Here is a 19,269-nt window from a genome sequence, read left to right on the forward strand (position 1 = left end):
AACAGGAAGTTTGTTGTTTGATTTGTCTGTATAAATAGCAGGTGTTTACCTCATTCCATGTGGAGTGAGTAAATATCTCTTAATAGCATTTATTACCAGGGACTTTTTCCCTATAATTCCTAAGTTTCCTGTAAGTTCCTAGTGTATGACTTGACTGCAAAAATGTAATTATTGATTTGTACTCAATTCTTGCAGGAGTTAACTGTTGCTATGATCTGAACTTTTAATGTTTATTGGTGCTTTTTTTTCCCCTGCTATCCACTTGATTATGTGTGCTATTTTAAAATATTTTACTTCCCCGCTCAATCTAAAAATGGGACTTGTGTTTACAGTTTCCAAGTATCCTTGGAAAATATACAAGAAGGGGTCTGAAAGATCCAAGATCGACAGACCCAAAAAAGTTCGTTAGTGTTTCGTTTGCAGACACTGGGTGCTGAAATGATTCCGTTGTAACAAGCAAGTTACTTAACCTGACACCTCGCGGAAAATATGATCAAAACATTGTTAGCACATTGAAACAGTGGTTATTTTTGGATAGCTGGAAAGTACCATTTTTAATTTGTGTTTTGGAAGCAAATCTCATCTTTGCAAACCGCAGGAACGTTTTCCGCTGGGTTTCCCAGGCGGCCTCCTGGGCCTGTGTGCTGGGCACAAGGAGGTGAGGTGGATGCCCAGCCGCGAGTCAGGTTGCGTCCTCGTGCAGATCTTGGTGAAAAGGCGGGGGCGCGGGGGCCAGCGGCGCGGCAGGGCGGGGTGATGATTAAGCCCCTCTTCTGCCTGCATGGGCGGGGGGTGGGTAGATGAGTATGGCACGCGCCGGGCGCTGATGGCGATGCCCTCTCCTCGCAGGCTGAACGAGGCCCCCGTGGCTGGTTACATGCGGGACGTGGGCTCCAAGACCACCCTCCGTATCACCTACCCCGAGGGGGCCATCCAGAAGCCGGAGCGCTACGAGAAGGACTCCCTCTTCGTGCTCTCCGCTTTCAAACCCCTGGACTTCAAGTGGCTCAGGCAGATGGTCTTCAGAGAGAGGCTGGTAAGTGCCCTACAGCGGGCCTGACGGGGGTGGCAGGTGGTGATGAAGCCCTCTTCTGCGTGCACGAGGGGTTAGTTGAGTATGCTCATCTGCAGCCCGGAACCAGCGTGCGGGGACACCAGAACATCATAACATCGCTTTATTAGCCCTGTACAATGTCTTGCATTAGGAATTAGTCTTTTCACATACCCCAGCTTGATCTCCATGAGACAAAGACACAGACAGGGAGAGAGAAGCTTGGGGTCAGAGCGCAGGGTCAGCCATTGTACGGCGCCCCTGGAGCAGTGAAGGGCCTTGCTCAGGGGCAGTAGGATTCCTCTGCCGGCTGCAGGATTTGAACCGGCAACCTTCCAGCCACAGGCGCAGATCCTCAGCCACAGAGCTGCTGCTCCGCCCTGCTCCAGTACTTCCTGTGAACACGTCACAGGAAGTACTGGAGCACAGCTGGAACATTCATCGCGTCCTGCATGAGGAGCTTTTGGATGTCCTCAAGCAGGACACCGTGTCTCATGTCGTAACTAATGAGACACCGAGGCAACAGAAACTGCACGGCTGCTCCCAGCGATGGGCTTCTTTAGCTTTGATTTGGAAGGGCTCCTCTTCAGCTTCAGAGCCATGTCACTTTGCGCAGTGTTTGTTAAAGAGGAGAAAATCCCATTTTCCACAAGTGAGACAAGTGGGGGCAAGTTTACTATGTTTACTACAGTTAGTCTAGAGTAGAGAAGGAAATTCATCACGGAAGACCTTTTATTGGGAAAATGCCAAAGCTGTTTGTTGTAATATATATATATTTTAAAGTACATTCAGGAAGGTTTATACCATAATTCTCTTACATTTTAAAACAGTTTCATGAGATGTTGAAAATGTTAAACCACTCCAGTTTCTTAAAGTAGGCATTACTTGTAGTACCAGAGTTGTGGCGAATAACCAGGAATGAAAGGCTTTATTAATGGTTTTTTCCAGCTCAAGCTTCTTTCCCTTTTTTTTAACTGTGTTGCTTTTGTGTCTGAGGAGCGCCGTAACAAGTCTTTCAATGTGGCGGAAGGCTCCTAAATTGGCAAGTTGCTTTGACTGAATATCTGCCCTTATCTCCCTTCCTAAAGCAGAAGGATGTGGAAAATTAATGAAGCTCTGCTTTAGTTAGGTTATCAAAAAGGAAGAAGGCAAATGAAGAAAAGCACTTGGTCACACTTGAGTGCTCTGATGCTTCACGGCTGCCTTTGGGGAGTAATGCTGTAGTCCTCTGTGGCATTAAGATCAAGGACAGGGGGCTGAGTCTGTGCTGTTGTGCTACATTGTGCCAGCAGCCATATCACTCTGCAACTCACAACTGGCAGCCCACTGAAGCTCAGCAGGTGTGAGCCTGGTCAGTACCTGGATGGGAGACCTCCTGGGAAAAGCTAAGGTTGCTGCTGGAAGAGGTGTTAGTGGGGCCAGCAGGGGGCGCTCACCCTGCGGTCCATGTGGGTCCTAATGCCCCAGTACAGTGACGGGGACACTATACTGTAAACAGGTGCCGTCCTTTGGATGAGATGTAAAACTCTCTCTGGTCATTAAAAATCCCAGGGCGTTTCTTGAAAAGAGTACAATTCCCCTCATACAATTGGAACATTTTCCAGTCATGTCCTTTATTTTTTTATTTATATATTTTTTTGTCAGCAGACTTGCTAAATCGTACCATCTGGTTTTCATATCTCATGGATTCTTCATCCTCGTTCTGGGCCCGGGCAGGTACAGTCATTGACTAGAGCAGTTCTGTGAGTGTGTGGTACGCAACTTCTTTTAAGACATTTGTAAGAAAGATGTGCTGGACATGTTTAGTCTCCACTTGTCCCAGCTGTAATATTTTACTTAGACGTTTGTCGTTCTACAAAGCGTGGTAGCCATGGTTACATTTAGATGTATTTTTTTATGAGTATATGTTGACCACCTTTGTATATTTTGGAGGTGGCCCCAGTGAGACACTGGAGCTAAGCAGCACTTTCCCAAGTAACAGTTAAATCACTCGAAATGCTTTGTTTGCTTGATATGGAATCGAATGCCCTGTTTTTGACCACATGCCTTTTTCCAAGACCAATTAAAAACCTTGTGTCAATAATGTCTGTAGATTTAAAAGTTATCACTTTTTGTGTGCCTTTCATGTTTTATCTTCTTGCTTTTTTTTGTTTAGTGGAACTTTATATAGAATTATCTTGCTGTCCTCAGATACCTTTCATTGTTTCAAGGCACAGTCAGCGCTCAGCTGTGATTCTGAGTGTATAAACAAATCTGTTTTATTGCCAGCTGCTGTTTTGTTACTGGTACAGTTGGCACTGGCATCTGAACGGTGCTTTCAGTGGCTGGTATGAAAGGAAAAGTATACCTTTTTGTGTTTTCTAGCAACAGCTCGGTCAGCCCAGGAATATTAAAGTGTGATTTTTTTTTCCCTCTTTAAAGTTGCTAAAGCAAGCAAACTGTCTATTGAAAGAAAGGCATGTGTGACTTCATAGACAATCAGCTTTAGAAAATCACAGCTTTTGACTCCTGTTCCAAAAATACCACTCCCTTTTTCCCTTTCTGCAATGAAGAGTAGCAAAAACTTTGAACTGTAGCATGTGGGAGCTTTGAAGTCTTGGATTCACAAATTCCTTTTGTCACATGTTTACTTTTCCAGGCAGAAGGAATGCCAGGCTTTTTCAGCATTTTTCAGCCTTGAAAGTAAATTTTCAGTGCCATCCCAGGAGACTGTGTGTAGACTTAGCTCTACACCAAATGTTGCTCAGCAGTTCAATTACAGCAGGTGCTCTAGAGTTTGATCTGGTGACAAAAGTGCCCTAATCTAAATACTCGATCTGTGCCAGACCCTGCATTAGCAACAGTGTCGACTCACTGTGCAGAGTTTGCATGGCTAGAGAAAAGTTATGCAGTTCAAGAAAAATCAGGTGCAGTTGACTTCCTTACAATACATGTCTACGATCAACACATTTGTGTGCCACTAGTTAATGGAGTATGCTAGGAACAGTACATAGTGGGAGAAAACGGCAAAATTAAACAAAACAGTCAAACATAAATGTCATTGGATACCAGGGCCAGTAATAAGCCAGAACTGGAGTTGTGATCTATGAAGTGGGGTGTCCCCAAGAGCACCCACTGACTGATTTGAGGTCACATGAAAGCAGAACAGAACAGATTTTACTTCCAAAATGATATTGAAATGATGTATATCTTAAAAAGCATCACGAAAGACGTTTGTCATTGACATAGATCTTGGATGAACTGAGAGACAATTAGGCACGCAGTTATCTTACCTATTCATACTAGATCTGCTGGTTTGCATTGTTTTAAACACAAGTAAATTGCATGTAAAGAACTTCATAAGCAGATGCCAAAACATCTGAAGTGGATTTGCAGTGAAATGGGCATGATGTGACATCTCTAATCTCTAAATAATGGTTGTTTGCTAATGCTAAATTAGCAATTTTTTCTTTCTAAAAAAAACAGGTTATTAATCATGACATAGTTCCTAGTGGTGATGTAAATCAATTCCTTTTCGGTCAGATTTAAAAAGGCATATTAGGACTGACTACAGGATTCCTTTGAAAAATGAAAGTCAGTGGACTTGTAACACTACACCTCCTCCAAACTAGTCTGTGGTCAGGCCTCATTGGTGTTTTTCCAACCATTTCTCCTAAGCCCCTTACTTCATAATATATGTCTGTGTTTTAAGTGTTCCTTTTCTTTATTATGGTTTTTACCAAGTTAGACATCAGTACTCACAATAATGGAAAGCTAAAGGGTGACTTATGATAAAAAGCACCTGGACTGTTAAAGAGTTTTAAAGAGGTTCACCCACTGGGGGTCAGGCATTACTAGAAGATTATTGTGCATTACCATGCAGTAGGGATTTCTTTACATTCACAAGATTATCCTGTGTGGCTGTACTAAGGGAACATTGTTTTCCACACAGTACTCTTGTTTGACTGGATCTAACCAGCTTACTTTGATGATGCATACAAATCTGCTAGGTCTAGATATCAAGATAACAGACAGCTGTGGTACATTACATTTAAACATAGGGTTATAACTATGTTATGCAGAATGATGATAGGTTGTGCTTATACTGTATGATCATTATCCAGTTTACTTTTCTTTGACCTTCTCTTTGTGTAAGCTGACATGAACCTTTTGATTATATGCACTGTAAAATAAAGAGTTAGCATTTTTGATTAAATATACATGCATGCTGCCCTCGGTTATCATTGCAAGAAGAAGTGGAAGTTTTTATTACATTTCTGAGTTTGATGTTCCCCCAGGCTTGCCAGACTTAAAAGGCTAAAAGCATACCTGGTTGTGACGCAGTCTCCTCCTCTTTTTGATTACCCATTGTGTTCCTGTGCCAAGTATGGAATGCACTTGATTTCTGAGCCTGTGAAATGTTTTTGTTTTGATATGGTGTCTTTCACTTTCGTACTTTTGACCTCGCCACCTGATATACATGGTGGTTGTCCTCATGGATACCCTAGCGCAGCAAAACCCTTACAGCTCTCTCAGCTGCGTCTTTCCTCTGAGACTCCTGTCCTGTGCAAATGCGTCTGGCAAACAGGGCTGTCTCAGCTCCCGTGGCTCCAGAAGTCCGTGGAATCTCCAGGTGTAACCCTCCAGAGAGGACTGGACACATGGACCCAAGGGTCTCGCGCTCGTGGGGATCAGAGGAAAACTCTTCCGTGGGAGCTTTTATACTTTCTTCATTGAGAAATTGCACCCACAGGTGGCTGGTGGGGGTGAAAGTTCAAAGAGCTGGGAAGGACCACTTGGCAACGAGATAGGTGGCTCAGGACCACAGTGGGAGCTGTCAACTGAAGACCATGTCAGGGCTCTGCTAGCAAGACAGAACACATTCCCAGTAGAGCAGCACTGTTGATCTGAAGCACAGTCTTCGCTCTGGTAAACAGTCCTGCTCCGTACATACTGCATAGCACTGCACCTCCTGGTACAGTAGGCTGTAGGGAATGTGCTCTAGGGAGCAAAATTACCTGAATTATAGAAACTGTTTTTTGCTACGATTGCTTCACATTCGTGGTTTTAAAGCACATTTTTTAACCAATATTGCAAGACTTAAACCGGAGACACGAAGTAACCTAAGCCGTGAGAATTGCCTGTGACACCAGTGACTTTAGTTCTGCTGGATTCCCTTCAAGGGTTCGGCTTCTTGAGATTCACCCAGCGGAAGCCAAAACTGTAGAAGGACGCTACAAGCGACCACTGACTCTCTGGCGCCTGGATGCACCCCAGCGCGGTGGCCTGTTTTGTCACGCGAAACCGCTAATAGTCACGAGGGGTATCGAGGGAAGCAGGTGCTCTTCGAGATGTGCCCCCTTGCCTTGTGATGAGGCAACAGAGCACGAAGCTGGCAACAACTGTATGTCACAGAGCCAGAGTAATAGCCCTCCACGTGTGTACATGTAAACCCTCAAGGGGCACACGGCCCAACTCAAGGCCGCAGAGCTTTGATCCATCAGTCTCCCCGGAGAGTCGGGTGGGTTAACCAAAGGGAGTCTGTTGACCCAGGCTCTTTGCATCACAGCCATGGAGTCTTGCAGTCTGTCCCGAATTTGGCCTCTGGGTTCTTGGACCAGCACAACCGCCAGGGTGATTAGAGAGACAGGAGCTAAAGGCACGAAAGTCAAGGGCGAATTCTGGGCACTTCCACAACCTGAACTGTGACAATCGCCCCTTTGTTAGAACTAGACAGATTTCAGCTGCGCAATGTTGGGGGCAATCGTATGCACACAGCGTATTTTCTGGGATAAGTTTGAAGGCAAAGATTGTGCACACGGTTTCAGCCGTCTGATCTGAGTCAGTGGGAAAAGTGGTTGACTGCACTCCTGGCCAGACAAAGGTCGTGTCTGCTTTAAAGTGGTTACATGCTTGGGATTCCTTGTTACAAAAGGGACTTGCACCACAAGGGCTGCAAGATCATTACCAAGTTCAGGGGGTAGCGACATGCTCCACTGCTCTTCCGTAGAGCTGGCCGAATCCTCCAGGTCTGTGCCCATTGCAAAACTGTCAAACTCTACAGAACAGGAAAATTCAGCGCATCTGCAGCAGCTGTTTCAATGCACAAGGGTTTTTGTCATCTGCATTCACTGGATAAACACTTCATTACCCTTGTTCTTTCTGTATTGTTTGAATTTGTATGCAGGGTTACCTTACTTTTATCCCAGCTGGCAACTCGGGTGGCTGTGTAAGTCAGGATATTGGTAAATAACCTGACTGATGAAAGATCTTCCTAGAAATCCTAGCATAAAAACACACTTAAAGTACTAGTACTAGAGTACTAGTATTTATGTGGGAGTGTAACGTTTCAAGGCTACCAGTTTGTGTATCTATAAATGAACCTTTTTTAGGGGTGAAGTCTCTGAACTCACTTTTCTATCATTGCTAAAAAGGCTATTCCAGTAGGTACAGTATAAAGCCTTCATTCAATGCTATCCAAGAAAGTACAGGGAATCCTTATAATAAATCACACATTAAATTTATTCCAGATATGCTGCCTACGAAAGTAAAAATATACAGGTGCAAATAAAATTGAGCATCTGAGCAGGTATGTAGTTACTTAAATTATTTTTCCCATTTATTGTAAGCTGGACTCAAGCTGGAAACTGAAAATGGTATAGCGTATTTAGCACAGACATAGAAAAGTTACCAAAGTCTTCCTCTGTATTCTGGCTTCACTTTCCTCCCGTTTTCATTAGGTAGATTTAAAGGAAGACCTGTTTTATACACATTAAGTCTAGGCTCTTGCCACTGAGGTCTGCCCAGCTATTTGTGGCATTCCCTGAGTAAACCTGCAGTGTTTGCACAGGGGCCAGTTTGGTAGTGTACCATGTGTCCAGCAGATGCACACCAGCTTGCATCTGGGTGCACTGCCCTGCTGTTAGTGCTGTTCCCTCGGCATGCCAACGCAAATCTGCACAGCTTCTCACAACGATAGACCACATCTATCAGGAAGCAATCTGGAGTTATTCACCATCTGTAGCAATAGGCACTTGAAGCACCGTTATAAACGTTTACACTAGCACGAATGCTAAAAAATGCATGCTAGCTTCCTAGCTTTAATAATGTCTACAGTGCATTAATTGACCATTTTATCTTCAGCAAGAAATTGGAGACTTTCGAAAACCCAGGGTTGTGTGTGCACTATTTTTTGCATTTTCGTAAGCACGCCATTGTTAACTTATAGTCGATTTAAGGAAAAAAACCCGAATGTACTCGGTAATCGTATGCTCAAAAAATGAGTACTATATCTCACTTTCTCATAGCTGAAAACAGTCTTAGCCGTTTTCTGGGAGGTTGTTATGGAACAGCTTTCTCATCATGTAATATGACTGCTTAAAGTTCCTTCTGAAAGGTGTATTTATCTGCCTTGGCTCTCTGCTAAAGGCAGAGCCACTGAGGAGATGTTTTTTGTGCCTGGGAAAGTCTTTGTTGTGCCTGGGAAAAGGGGCAGCCGATTTGAAAGGTCTTCCGCTTGCTTCGATATGAGTTTCTCTGCCGTCTGTCTCCGTGCTGCTGTCTTTTGTGAGCCCCGATTAGGTTTCTCGGTCTGCTGGCTACCAGAATGGCCGGGTAGAGCTCAGAGCTCAGAGGACAGGATTAGCAAGCTGGGAAATGCTGCCCGTGAGGAGAGCAGAGTGTGCACAGAACAGGGTAGCACTGTTATTGAAATCATGTAAGTACTTAACAGTTTGCCATCTCTCTGATGTGTTCAGGTGTACTCAGAGAGGCTACTGTTTTTATACCACAAACAGAAACAGCACAGGCCTCTCTTAATTACTCTAATGGTGATACAGGGTCTTAATCTTCTACAGTGCTTTGTTCTACCTTTTGTTTTCCATCAGCTGCCTATTGCTCATGGCTTAGTTCTTGATACCATGTTCCTGGGTATTGCTTTCATTTAATTGATGGGGTGGCATCATGTTTTGCAGCTATATTACCCATCCTAAGGTGCAGCCCTCTGTCATTGCTTTCAGCCGTTTTCCTCTGTGGTTTGAGAGAGGTTTTCCTTCGTATACTTGTTAGCGCTTCACCACATATCATTGAAGGAAGAAAGGAATCGGATATATAGATGCTTTTATTCTTTTAGAACTTAATGGATACACTTGTAATGCATGATATACCGGTTTTGGTAGAGAAAGCATGATTGGACATCCCCGATTCAGTTCTTTAAGGTAGAGAAATTGTTTCACATTTCTAAAAATCTGTTTCTTCAGAATTATATCTCTTTCTTAGAACACACCATTTAAATAGGGTGGGGTGTTTATTGACTATAACCAAACTCCCACGCCTTGTTTACTTATGCCTCCTTAGCTTCTCCAGCTGTAATTAAATTCAGCAAGTCAATTTCAAAATTCTCTTTCTTTTCTGCGTTGGAAGAAATTGGTTTATTTCGTCGAAATAATTGTAACAATGTTTTGCGATGTTAAGAGGGTTGTGTGAAGTTTGCTTTTCTTGGAATGTTCAGAAGTCCAGGGTGGGAACGTTCAGCTGGTGATTACATCCCTGCTCTTTACAAGACCCTGCACCTGTTTTTTAAAGACTGGAAAAGCTGCAGTCCAGAACTCTTTTCTTGCCTGTGTTTTGCAGTGGTGCACAACCCCAGCAAGGAAAACATTCCTTATGTGCTCTATTACCAGACAGGTCTGTTAGCCGCTGCCTAGTCACTGATTCATAACCTTCAGTAGGGACCAGATGCCTCAGTACAGCAAACCAGCATCTGCTCTTCAATGTTGAATATTCAGGCTTTTGAGATTTACCGTGGATTTTTCATGTTTTCATTTTTTTACTGTGGCGGTACACTTATTTTGCATTTGTAATTATATCCGTGCGAATGTCGGCTCCGTGCGGTCTGATGCATACACTGGGTCTATCCATACGTGGTATAGGCTGTTTTCCGGACCCCCTGCTTCTTCTTAACCAGCAGTCACCTAGTTGGCCTCTGTTGGTATTGAAGCCCTGACTGAACCCTTGCTCAGCACTCTTGTCACTGGGTTTTGCTCCAAGAGCGTCTGCATGCATTGCTGTGCCCTGCTGCGCTTTGCTTTCTCCTTGCTGCGCTTGTGCCTTGTCCAGTTTGCTGCATACTGACTTCTCCTGGCTGGTGAGCCTCGTGACTACCTGTCTGCAAACTTCGCCTGTCCGTGTTTTGGAAACTCCTCAGGATTCTGTTGCGTGTTCCCCGTCTTCCATTTGAGCCTGTTTATCTCCACCACTGCCCCGGCTCGCTGTGCACCAGCCCGAGTGCCGATACAGCACAGCTTTACCGTGTTTCTGAGAGATTAGGTGCACATGCTTTTTACAGTGATTTCACTGTGCATTGCTTTTCTTTCTTCCCCATGCGATTCCATAGGGATCTTTTGCAAAGCTAGCACATTACTTGAATATCTTTTGTTTTAGTTCTCACTGTACCTCTGCTTTTTATCAAACAGTTTTTTAACAATAAAAGGTTTTGTCTCACAAATATTCCTGTATACCATGAACATTCATTCATTCAGCCACAAATAGCATAAATTCTTCAATGGCTTAATTATCTAAAAATGTATTTATCCACTGTTCTCTTCAGGATCCCATACCATTTTCCCAAGTTTGATTTGCCTTAAAAAACATTTCTTGTTCACTTTTCACCAAGTTCAGCATCCAGCCAGTGTGGAAAGTATTGAGTGGATATATGATGGATGTAGAAACTGAGCTGACACTGTCAAGGAGAGAGCATTTTAATCTGAAAAGATACGGTCTGTATTTTTTTACCAGTGCAGACTGAAAGCATGGGTCCTCCCTTTGTGAGGTCACCTGTTTCCTAATAGTTTGAGCCAACTGTCTTCAGCTGAAATCTTGCCATGTTAAAGGAAATCAAAACATTTTTTTTTGTCATAAATCAACTTTCGTGCCGTCTCTGTAATTGCGCGATTTATTTCTAATTCACAGCTTGACGTGACTTTCTGAAAGTGGGTTGGGTTTTTTTTTTTTTTTTAGACAAGAGTCAAGATTAATTTTTGTTGGGCTTCTCCGGTCTCTGCGGCACGCCTTTCATGTCTTTCCAGAAACCTTCTCAATGAAACAAGCCCAAAAAACCAAGCAGTTTAAGGTTGAAGCCAAGCAGTGCCATTCAGTAAAAAACTTTTCAACACTGAAAGGAAAACACTGTTCCAAGCCATGGGAGGAATGCTGTTAATTGGACTAATCTGTTTTTCAGAGGTCCATGTTTGTTTCAGACAGGATAAACTTAGAGGGCTTCAGGGTTTCTTGTGTTGTGTCTTTTTAAAAAAGGCCTGCAGTTCTTTTTTTGCTCATTTGCACTGAAACTTACCGTAATACCAAACAGTGATCACATGCTTATTAATCTGTAGAAGCAAAATTTCACATGTTGGGTTCTCAGAATGAGAGAGGGCTGAGATGGATCCCTCCCCAGCTGCAAACTACAAGCAGAGTCCAAAGCCGTGGTTGGCCAGTGCTACACAACCCCCCTCCCCTTGTGCCTCCCATAAACGTTTCACGGGACAGTCGGAGCAAATTGATCGGAGCCCCCTCAAGAGTTTTAATTGCCCTGATCCAAGTCCTGTATTAACCATCCAGTGCCTTTTCAGGAAGAATCATGCATCCAGTGCCTTTTCCAGAGGTACCTCTCCACATTGAAGCGGTAAGGAATCCCAAGAGCCTGGCTCCTAATCAGAAATATGGCCGGTGCTGCGTTTTGGGAAAACTTAACAAGTTGGACCCCTGACGTCTTTGTGGCTGTCACTGTTCCAGACGTTGTGGCCGAGCTGCTACAGGCCCTTACTCTGCTGACATGCACTGATCTCGGCGGGAGTGTGTCCAGTTAGTGTGCAGCACTGACTTTGTTAGTACTGCAGGACCTCTCCCTGACTTAGTGCTGTAAATTATTTTTAAAGACCTACTTTGAACTTTTGGCACAAAAGATGCTTTTTAAGACTAAGCAGAAGTCTTGTGCCTCTCTGCCTTAGGGTTCCATGTTTTTAATCAGAAAGGGGCACTCACCATCCATCACCTCTCCAAAGATGAGATATAGCTATTTTTAAGAGCTATTAAAATATACATACTATATTTTATGCACCTTATTGACAACATTTTTTCTGTCCAAACTTTAGTCAGTGTGCTTGGTATTAATGTATACTTCCTTTTTAGCCGCTCCTCAGTCCTAAGTGCTACCCTCAATCTCCTGTATCCGTTTTAGATATTTTCATCCTTTTTGCTCCTGGTGCTGAGTTGACATAAGAATGTATTCCTCCTCTTCTAATTTCCCTGATCAAATTGCAAAGATCACATCACAGCTATGCGTGGCATCCAGTGTCAGATTTATGCTGTCGGAGTTTGGAACAGAACAGGTGGGAATTTGGTGTCCGAACCACACTCAGGTGCTTGCTAGCTTCTCGGGCTGTCTTCGTAACTCCTATAATGATGTGGACAGCCGTGTCCAAACACCCCTGTAAACTGCAGTTTTATAGACAGGTTTTTATAGTCAGCCAGCATGCGGGAGAAATGTCAAGGGCCATTCAAGGCTTGCTTCCCTAGAGAGCTTTTGCTTGGTGTTTTATTGGGAGATCAGTTTCAGGGTATGTGGTGTTTGATGGGAACAAGGTGATCATTATTTTTCCTCCCCTGTTGAATGCAGACTTTTAGGAAAATAAAGCAGCGATCCATCAGGATACTTTTTTTTATGTTGTCAGCTAAAAAGCCCCCATAAGTTTGAGTTTAGATGGAGGGCTGGTTGTAAGCCAAGAGGTCCATAATACCAGGTGTAACCTGCTGTGGTCACAGCACTCTTAAAAAGTCTTCGAAGCCTTTGGTGATAGGGATTACAACAAGAACCTGTTCTGGACTATAAAAACAACAACGAGACTCGAAAAGGCTGCACCTGTGGTCTGTGTGCGGATGATAAAAAGCTGCAATTCATCCTTCTACATGGATATAAATGTATCTGACAAGCCTTTCCAGCCGCGCAAACGCAGCCCACGGGGGCTGTAAAGGGAAAACAGCCGGGCGCGCGCTGTCTCTGTAACACCTGTACCACGTACCTGGCGCCGCCGACCCGGATCCCAGTGCTGGAGTCGGACACGCACAGCCGCTCTAAAAATAGGCCTGCCTGCGCCGGACCTGCTCCAGCCCCTGCTCGGGCCTGGAGCTCCGGCTCCTCCGGCCTCTCTCTCTCTCCGGCTTCGCCCCCTGCGGAGCTGCGCTGCGGCCCGGTGATGGAAGCCAGTGTCCAGAGGCCCGCCAGTAGAGGACTCGGAAGGGCGCTTTTTCCACACCGGTGCCTGCTCCCACAAGCCACCCCGTGAGCAGCAGGGCTCGGTGGGGCTCCAGGCCTCTGCTGTGAACGTTTTGTGCAACTGGCCGTGTTCACGGAAAGCGAAACGCCACACGAGTGTTGTCGGAACGTAGACGACCTCCCTCACGAGCCCAAGGACCCCCTGGAGGGACGGGCGCAGTGGGCGTCGTTAAAGGGCTTGAGTTCACTTCCTCGGCTGAGTGATGCGTATTGCAGTACAGTGCAAAAGCCTCTCATGAGTTCGGTCCCACAGACTTGCCTGGGAGGATTAGATTTCCATCTCCCGTCAGTTTTTAGTCATTTTAATTCGTATGGGCTGGCTCGCAAGCCACGAAAAGCACTGTAGCACGAGGGGGCTAAAACCTAATTGGTCCTTTTTGTTTTTCCCAACGATCCTAAAAAAAAGTCAAAGACGTAACTCCATACTCGCTAGCCTGTCAGCCAGAACTGTCGCTCTTTCCAATCAGCGTTGTCCTTGGCTCTGGCACTGCTCGGGACTGCCACGTGGAATGCTGGGAATCGCTGGGCTGCCTGGAATCCCACAATCCTTCTGCGCGGTCAGTTTCCGAGAACGTGTTCGGGGCCGGAGACGAGGGCACATCAAACCTTGGAAGCCTTCGTCTCCCTCCATCCCTTTGCATGCGTTTACATCTCTCACGCTCTCTGCCAGCTACATCCAGCTTGCTGTTCACTGATAAGCACGTCGGCCTTCTTTGCCAAATGGCCAAAGTTCCTCTTGTCAAAGTTGTCCCAGGTGTAGCCAACACCTATTCTGAAACTCCCTGCTGTTTTAACAAATACAGATATGCAGCCATATCACTCTGCAAATCACAACTGGCAGCCCACTGGAGCTCAGCAGGTGTGAGCCTGGTCAGTACCTGGATGGGAAACCTCCTGGGAAAAACTGTTGCTGCTGGAAGAGGTGTAAGTGGAGCCAGCAGGAGGCGCTCACCCTGCAGTCCATGTGGGTCCTAATGCCCCAGTATAGCGACGGGGACTATACTATACATCCTTCGGATGAGATGTAAAACAGAGGTCCTGACTCTGTGGTCATTAAAAATCCTGGAGCGTTTCCCGAAAGGAGTAGGGGTGTAACCCCGGCGTCCTGGCCAAATTTCCCATTGGCCCTTACCAATCATGGCCTCCTAATAATCCCCATCTATGAATTGGCTTCGTTACTCTGCTCTCCTCCTGGTGAGCGTTCTGGCGCACTATAGCTGCTGTTGCATCATCCAGGTGGGGCTGCACATTGGTGGTGGTGGAGGGGAGTCCCCATTACCTGTAAAGCGCTTTGAGTGGAGTGTCCAGAAAAGCGCTATATAAGTGTAAGCAATTATTATTCTAATTATTGGCATTGTCCCCTATTTCCATCGTTGATATTTCTTTTTTAAAAAATCCTATCCTATAAGGCCACATTTCATCAGACGTATTTACGTATACATTTGCATTTCTCTGCTGTTTGCAGAATTTGGTTCATCTAACAGCATTATAAATCCCTATCCAATGTCCAGACCCCCCAGTGCCACTGTCAGCGGGAATGCTGTTCGTAAGCTTCCACTGCTGGGAAAGTAATTTTAAATAAATTAATCTGGCTTCCTATTTTATCTTGTCTCAGGCCATCAATCTGCCCAAAATCCAGCCGAAATGCAGAGTCTCAGACAGATAGATCTTGAAGGAAATTAAAGCAGATTCCATGGCATTGTTTTACAAGCAGTCATTAGTGAACTGGGCCCTGCTGAAGCTCAATTATTCCTTCATTAAGAAAGCATAAAAAAGTGGTGCCTAAATAAGGGCACCACTGATCTAGGAACATTAAGACCAAGAACAACCCATCAAATTATTTAGTGTCTTTTCAGTTTTCCTGATCATTTCAGTCAGTACCTTCGAAGACATTAATAATTTTTGCCTTGCTAAACTACTGTAACGGGGGGAGCTTTCTGTCTGTGACCTGCAGAAGTGTCTGGAGGGAAGACGGCATCCAACTCGCACCGCAGAGCTCTTGTTGCCGCAGAGCTTTCCTTTGAAGTGGTTCTCAAAGAGCATTTGGATGCTAATGGCCCAAGTAGCATTACTTTCATCGAATTTTTCCTTTTCAAGATGGATGTTATCTTTGCTTTTAACATTTACTTTTACATTTATTGCCCAAACCAGCCCTGAGTTGTTGTTGTCGTCGTCATCGTCGTTTTTTTTTGTTTTGGATCAGTTTGCATCGAGTGGCCCTGATTCTGGCATTAAAAGATGGAAAGAGACTCTCGTGTATCTGATTTGGCCCATCTCTGTAGTCATCGTGAGGCTTCCTTTCCTCCTCATATTTAGAAGTCAAGCTTTTGCATTTACTATAGAAGGAGCTGTTTGGCTCTGAGGGTATTTGGTGCAGTCAGCTGCCTGCTTGAGAAGATTACCACCTACAGCACAGGCACAGCCTGCCTGGCAACCCCTTGCAGACGCATAGGCTGGATATTGCTGTACAAGTCTAGATTGTTGGGAGTTATTAGCATATGAATGGTGTCAGGAAGTTTTCCCATTATCGTCATTTCATCTCTGTTACCATGCTTTGAAAGAGCATTATGCTTATTTGCTTTTGTCGAGGTTCTGGGACTCGAATCTGCTTTAAGATGAATAGGTCAATTTGTGCAGAGCTTGCAAGCAGGGTCTCCTGAATTCTTTCCTTTTCCAGTTTTCCTCTTTCAGTTTCCCCACAATATTACTATCCAAACTATGGAAATCAAAGCACAATTCCTTTTAAGTTTCTGTACTTTTTTTTTCTTGCATACAGTATGTCCTTTCTTTAATGAAATGCAAACTGCCATTGGAGTAAACGGAATAGCTCTAGTAGTGCACATTTTTTTATGTATGCAGTGAGCTTGAATAAAGAAATGTTGAGTGGCAAGCTGTAGCAATTCTGGATTCTTCCCATTGGTTGATTGTCTAAGCAGCAGCCACCCTAAATAGCAGATCTGACTAGTTCACACAAACTGGTTTATTCTTTAACCTTTCCGGTTCAGTCACCTTCACTAGCCCTGAAAACTAACGTGGCTGCCCTGTTGCTCCTCGGCTTCCAATATTTTAAAAAAATGGCAAGTACCTTTGGCACCATGCGGCGTGCTTTCCCCTTGCCCTGCTTTTTCCAACGCCTCAGCTCTCCAGTTTCTCGAGAGACGGCGAGGGTGGCGGGTGCCAGCTGTAGCAGGTAGGCCACCAGCCCCCCGAGGACACACAGGAGCCGGGGATCCTCAGTCCCAGCCCTGCTGCCTAGAATGATCTTTCGAGCCCTGGCCTGTCTCTGGCTCGCAGCCAAGCCAGTTCAAAGCACTCTGCCGTGCTCAATGGCTGCTCCCTTTATTTGGGATATCAAAGGCAGCATTCACTTATTTGTACAGGTGATTTCTATTAAGCCCAATAACCTAACCGCCTGTTTGCCATCAAGGATGTTGTCACTTAGCCATCCTGCTGAGAAATAATAGGTGATCACAATGCAGAGCGAATTGAATAAATGCAGGGTAATTGTTCAGCTGGCCTCCTTGCCCGTTTCCCCAGTAATCGATATGGTGAGAGCCGCATGGCTCGGAGCTCAGCCATACCAGGCTTCTCAAGCAGAACACCCATGGAGGTCACTGTCTTCCGCGGGGCTCTTCCTGCTGGAAGGCCTGATTAAGGCATAGATGCAGAGCAGGTTAAGGTGAAGTACTGAAGGGTAATAAAATGCAGAGCTGTTCCTCGCGGGTGTGCACGCTTTATCATTTTGTCCGGCTTCCCGTCCCTAATTCTCATTTTTGTCCACAAGTCCGTTATTTGAGCTTTTCTTAGGCTACGAGGGCGAAGATGTGATTAGGTTCAGCGTTGTCTGAACTTTACCGACCTCGGACTCGACTGCTAAGGGAATATCCTTGTTAAGGATGTGAATCCTCATGTGTTAAAATTAATGCTTATGATAGGCAATTTAATGTAAAATGTTGTAACTCATTTTACACATTTTATAGGCCTGTGATGTAACATAACTTCATGCGACTTGCTTTCTGCAATTGTAAACTGAAGGTTGAGTTACAACTTTGATTAAGTCATACAAGTGCAGTGAATCTGATTTTTTGCCTGAGGATACGTTTTCTGTTTATGGCTTTCATTTTGTTTGGCGCTGATCACTAGATGTTAGCCGCTGAAAAGCAGCCAGGGAAAAGTGCTGCTCTTCCTTTCTGTAACACACTGAGGTTCCACCCAGCTGTCATCGGCACAGTACTCATTCTCCAGGCGCAGCTTGCTCCTTAAAACTCTCGGCTGCCTCTCCTGATCTCTCTCTCTCTTTCTCTCTCTCCTTGGCAGCGTGGCACAGAGGGCTTCTGGAAATCGGTGGCCCACCAGGTGCCCAAAGAGCCCAGTGAGATGCGCATCTTGAGCCCCTACTTCATCCAGGAAGCTGCCTTCCAGTTCATCGGGCTGCCGCAGAACAATGGCCTCATGGGGAAAGGGGTGAGTGGCTGTGGGGGGGGTGTGGTCAGTAGGAGGCGCCGCTGTGTCCCTCAACAGGGTAAGAGGCAAAACCCGAGACCTGCACTGACTGACCTGTCCCACCACATGCCACTCGTCTTGCAGCGCTGGGCTTTTGATGACATTAGTTCCTGTGCATTTCCAAAATATCGGATCGGTCTCAGCGTCACAACACACTATTTTTTTTTGCCCCTTTTCAGGTACAGTATCTTGTCTGGCCTCGTAAGACCTCTCAGACCAAGAGGGTTGGAAAGAAATGGTTTCAGGAGGGTTTTCTTGATTGCGAGGACAAGGATACAGTGTCCCTCACTATTCCCCCACAGAGCTATTTGCTGTGTCTGGGTGTAGCGTTTGGACCCGGCTGCCCTCGGTCTGCTGTGTTGATCAGTCCCTGCCTTTTGGAGCACAGAGCAGATCGTCTGCAATGAAATAAATCCAGAAAACTAGTCCAGGGGGGCTGTGGTTTGAAGGTCCGTTTAAAGGCACGTAAAAAAGGAGGTGTGTGTGACAAGGTTCAGATAGCTCCGGCGACGCAGGGCGTACGGTACCCCAGATGCAAGGTCCATTAGCCTTGTTTGCAAGCAAGTGGGACCTAATAAATAGAGGGTGGACAGCTTTATTTCAAAATCACAGGAAATTAAAATTTAACAAATGGGGGGAAATTTAGGAGGTTTTCCTGGGAGGGAAAACTTAAAATTTAAATCTGGTTGAGCATTGCGTTTTTGAAGCCAATTACGAGTGTCTTTTTACGAGCTCTTCCATCATAAACCAATTTTGAAATGAGAGGTTCACTTCTTAAGCGCCATCGTAACTCTGTGCATTTGGCCCGGGTTTCGGGGGGCGGAAGCCAGTAAGGGGGAAAGAGGTAATTTTCCTGCTCAGACACGGGCCATCAGGCCACCTCGAGCTGAACCCTGAACATGTGCTGAGCACGTGGCCGGATAGCCGGGCTCCCCACGCCGAGTCTGAGCCCTGGGGCACCATGAGGCTGGGAACAGCTCCATAAGGTACTGATCACGGCAGACAGTCTGACACATCCTCCGCTTTGATAGCTTAATACCCACCTGACAGAATAGGGCACCAAGCCTCTATTTTAATGATGATTAGGAGGCAGATTGACCTGGTGTACAGAGCTCTGGGCTACGAAACTGAGTGATCTCATGGTTAGAATCAGATCCCCTGTTTAACATTCTGGGAGGTGGCTTGAGGAGCTGGAATGTCTCTAGTGTCCAGGGACTGAGTGCCGTGAAAGTGGGGAGGTAGGTTTGAGGAAGCTGTTGATCTTGAGTTTTCTGGAGCTTATCCCAGACGTGTTCGCGTTGAAGTGGAGAAAGTATCGAGCAGTTCTTTTGTCTTTGGCGTGGAACCTCTTGATCCTTACAAGAGCTGGGACTACCAAAATGTTAGATTGCTACAGAAGCACCTT

General features: G+C 45.4%; 1 protein-coding gene across 4 annotated transcripts in view; it reads left to right on the forward strand.

Moving 5' to 3' along the window:
• LOC148823309 (CMP-N-acetylneuraminate-beta-1,4-galactoside alpha-2,3-sialyltransferase-like) overlaps nt 1-19,269 on the forward strand; it is a 90,027-nt gene that overhangs the window by 62,484 nt on the left and 8,274 nt on the right. For all 4 annotated transcript variants that reach the window (XM_088927027.1, XM_088927030.1, XM_088927029.1 and 1 more), the window contains 2 exons: nt 850-1,036; nt 17,679-17,825. In XM_088927027.1, coding sequence (XP_088783153.1) covers nt 850-1,036; nt 17,679-17,825 — 334 coding nt within the window. The remainder of the gene's footprint in view (nt 1-849; nt 1,037-17,678; nt 17,826-19,269) is intronic.

This window comes from Atractosteus spatula, chromosome 11 (assembly GCF_055471065.1).
Source record: "Atractosteus spatula isolate fAtrSpa1 chromosome 11, fAtrSpa1.hap1, whole genome shotgun sequence".
NCBI lineage: Eukaryota > Metazoa > Chordata > Actinopteri > Semionotiformes > Lepisosteidae > Atractosteus > Atractosteus spatula.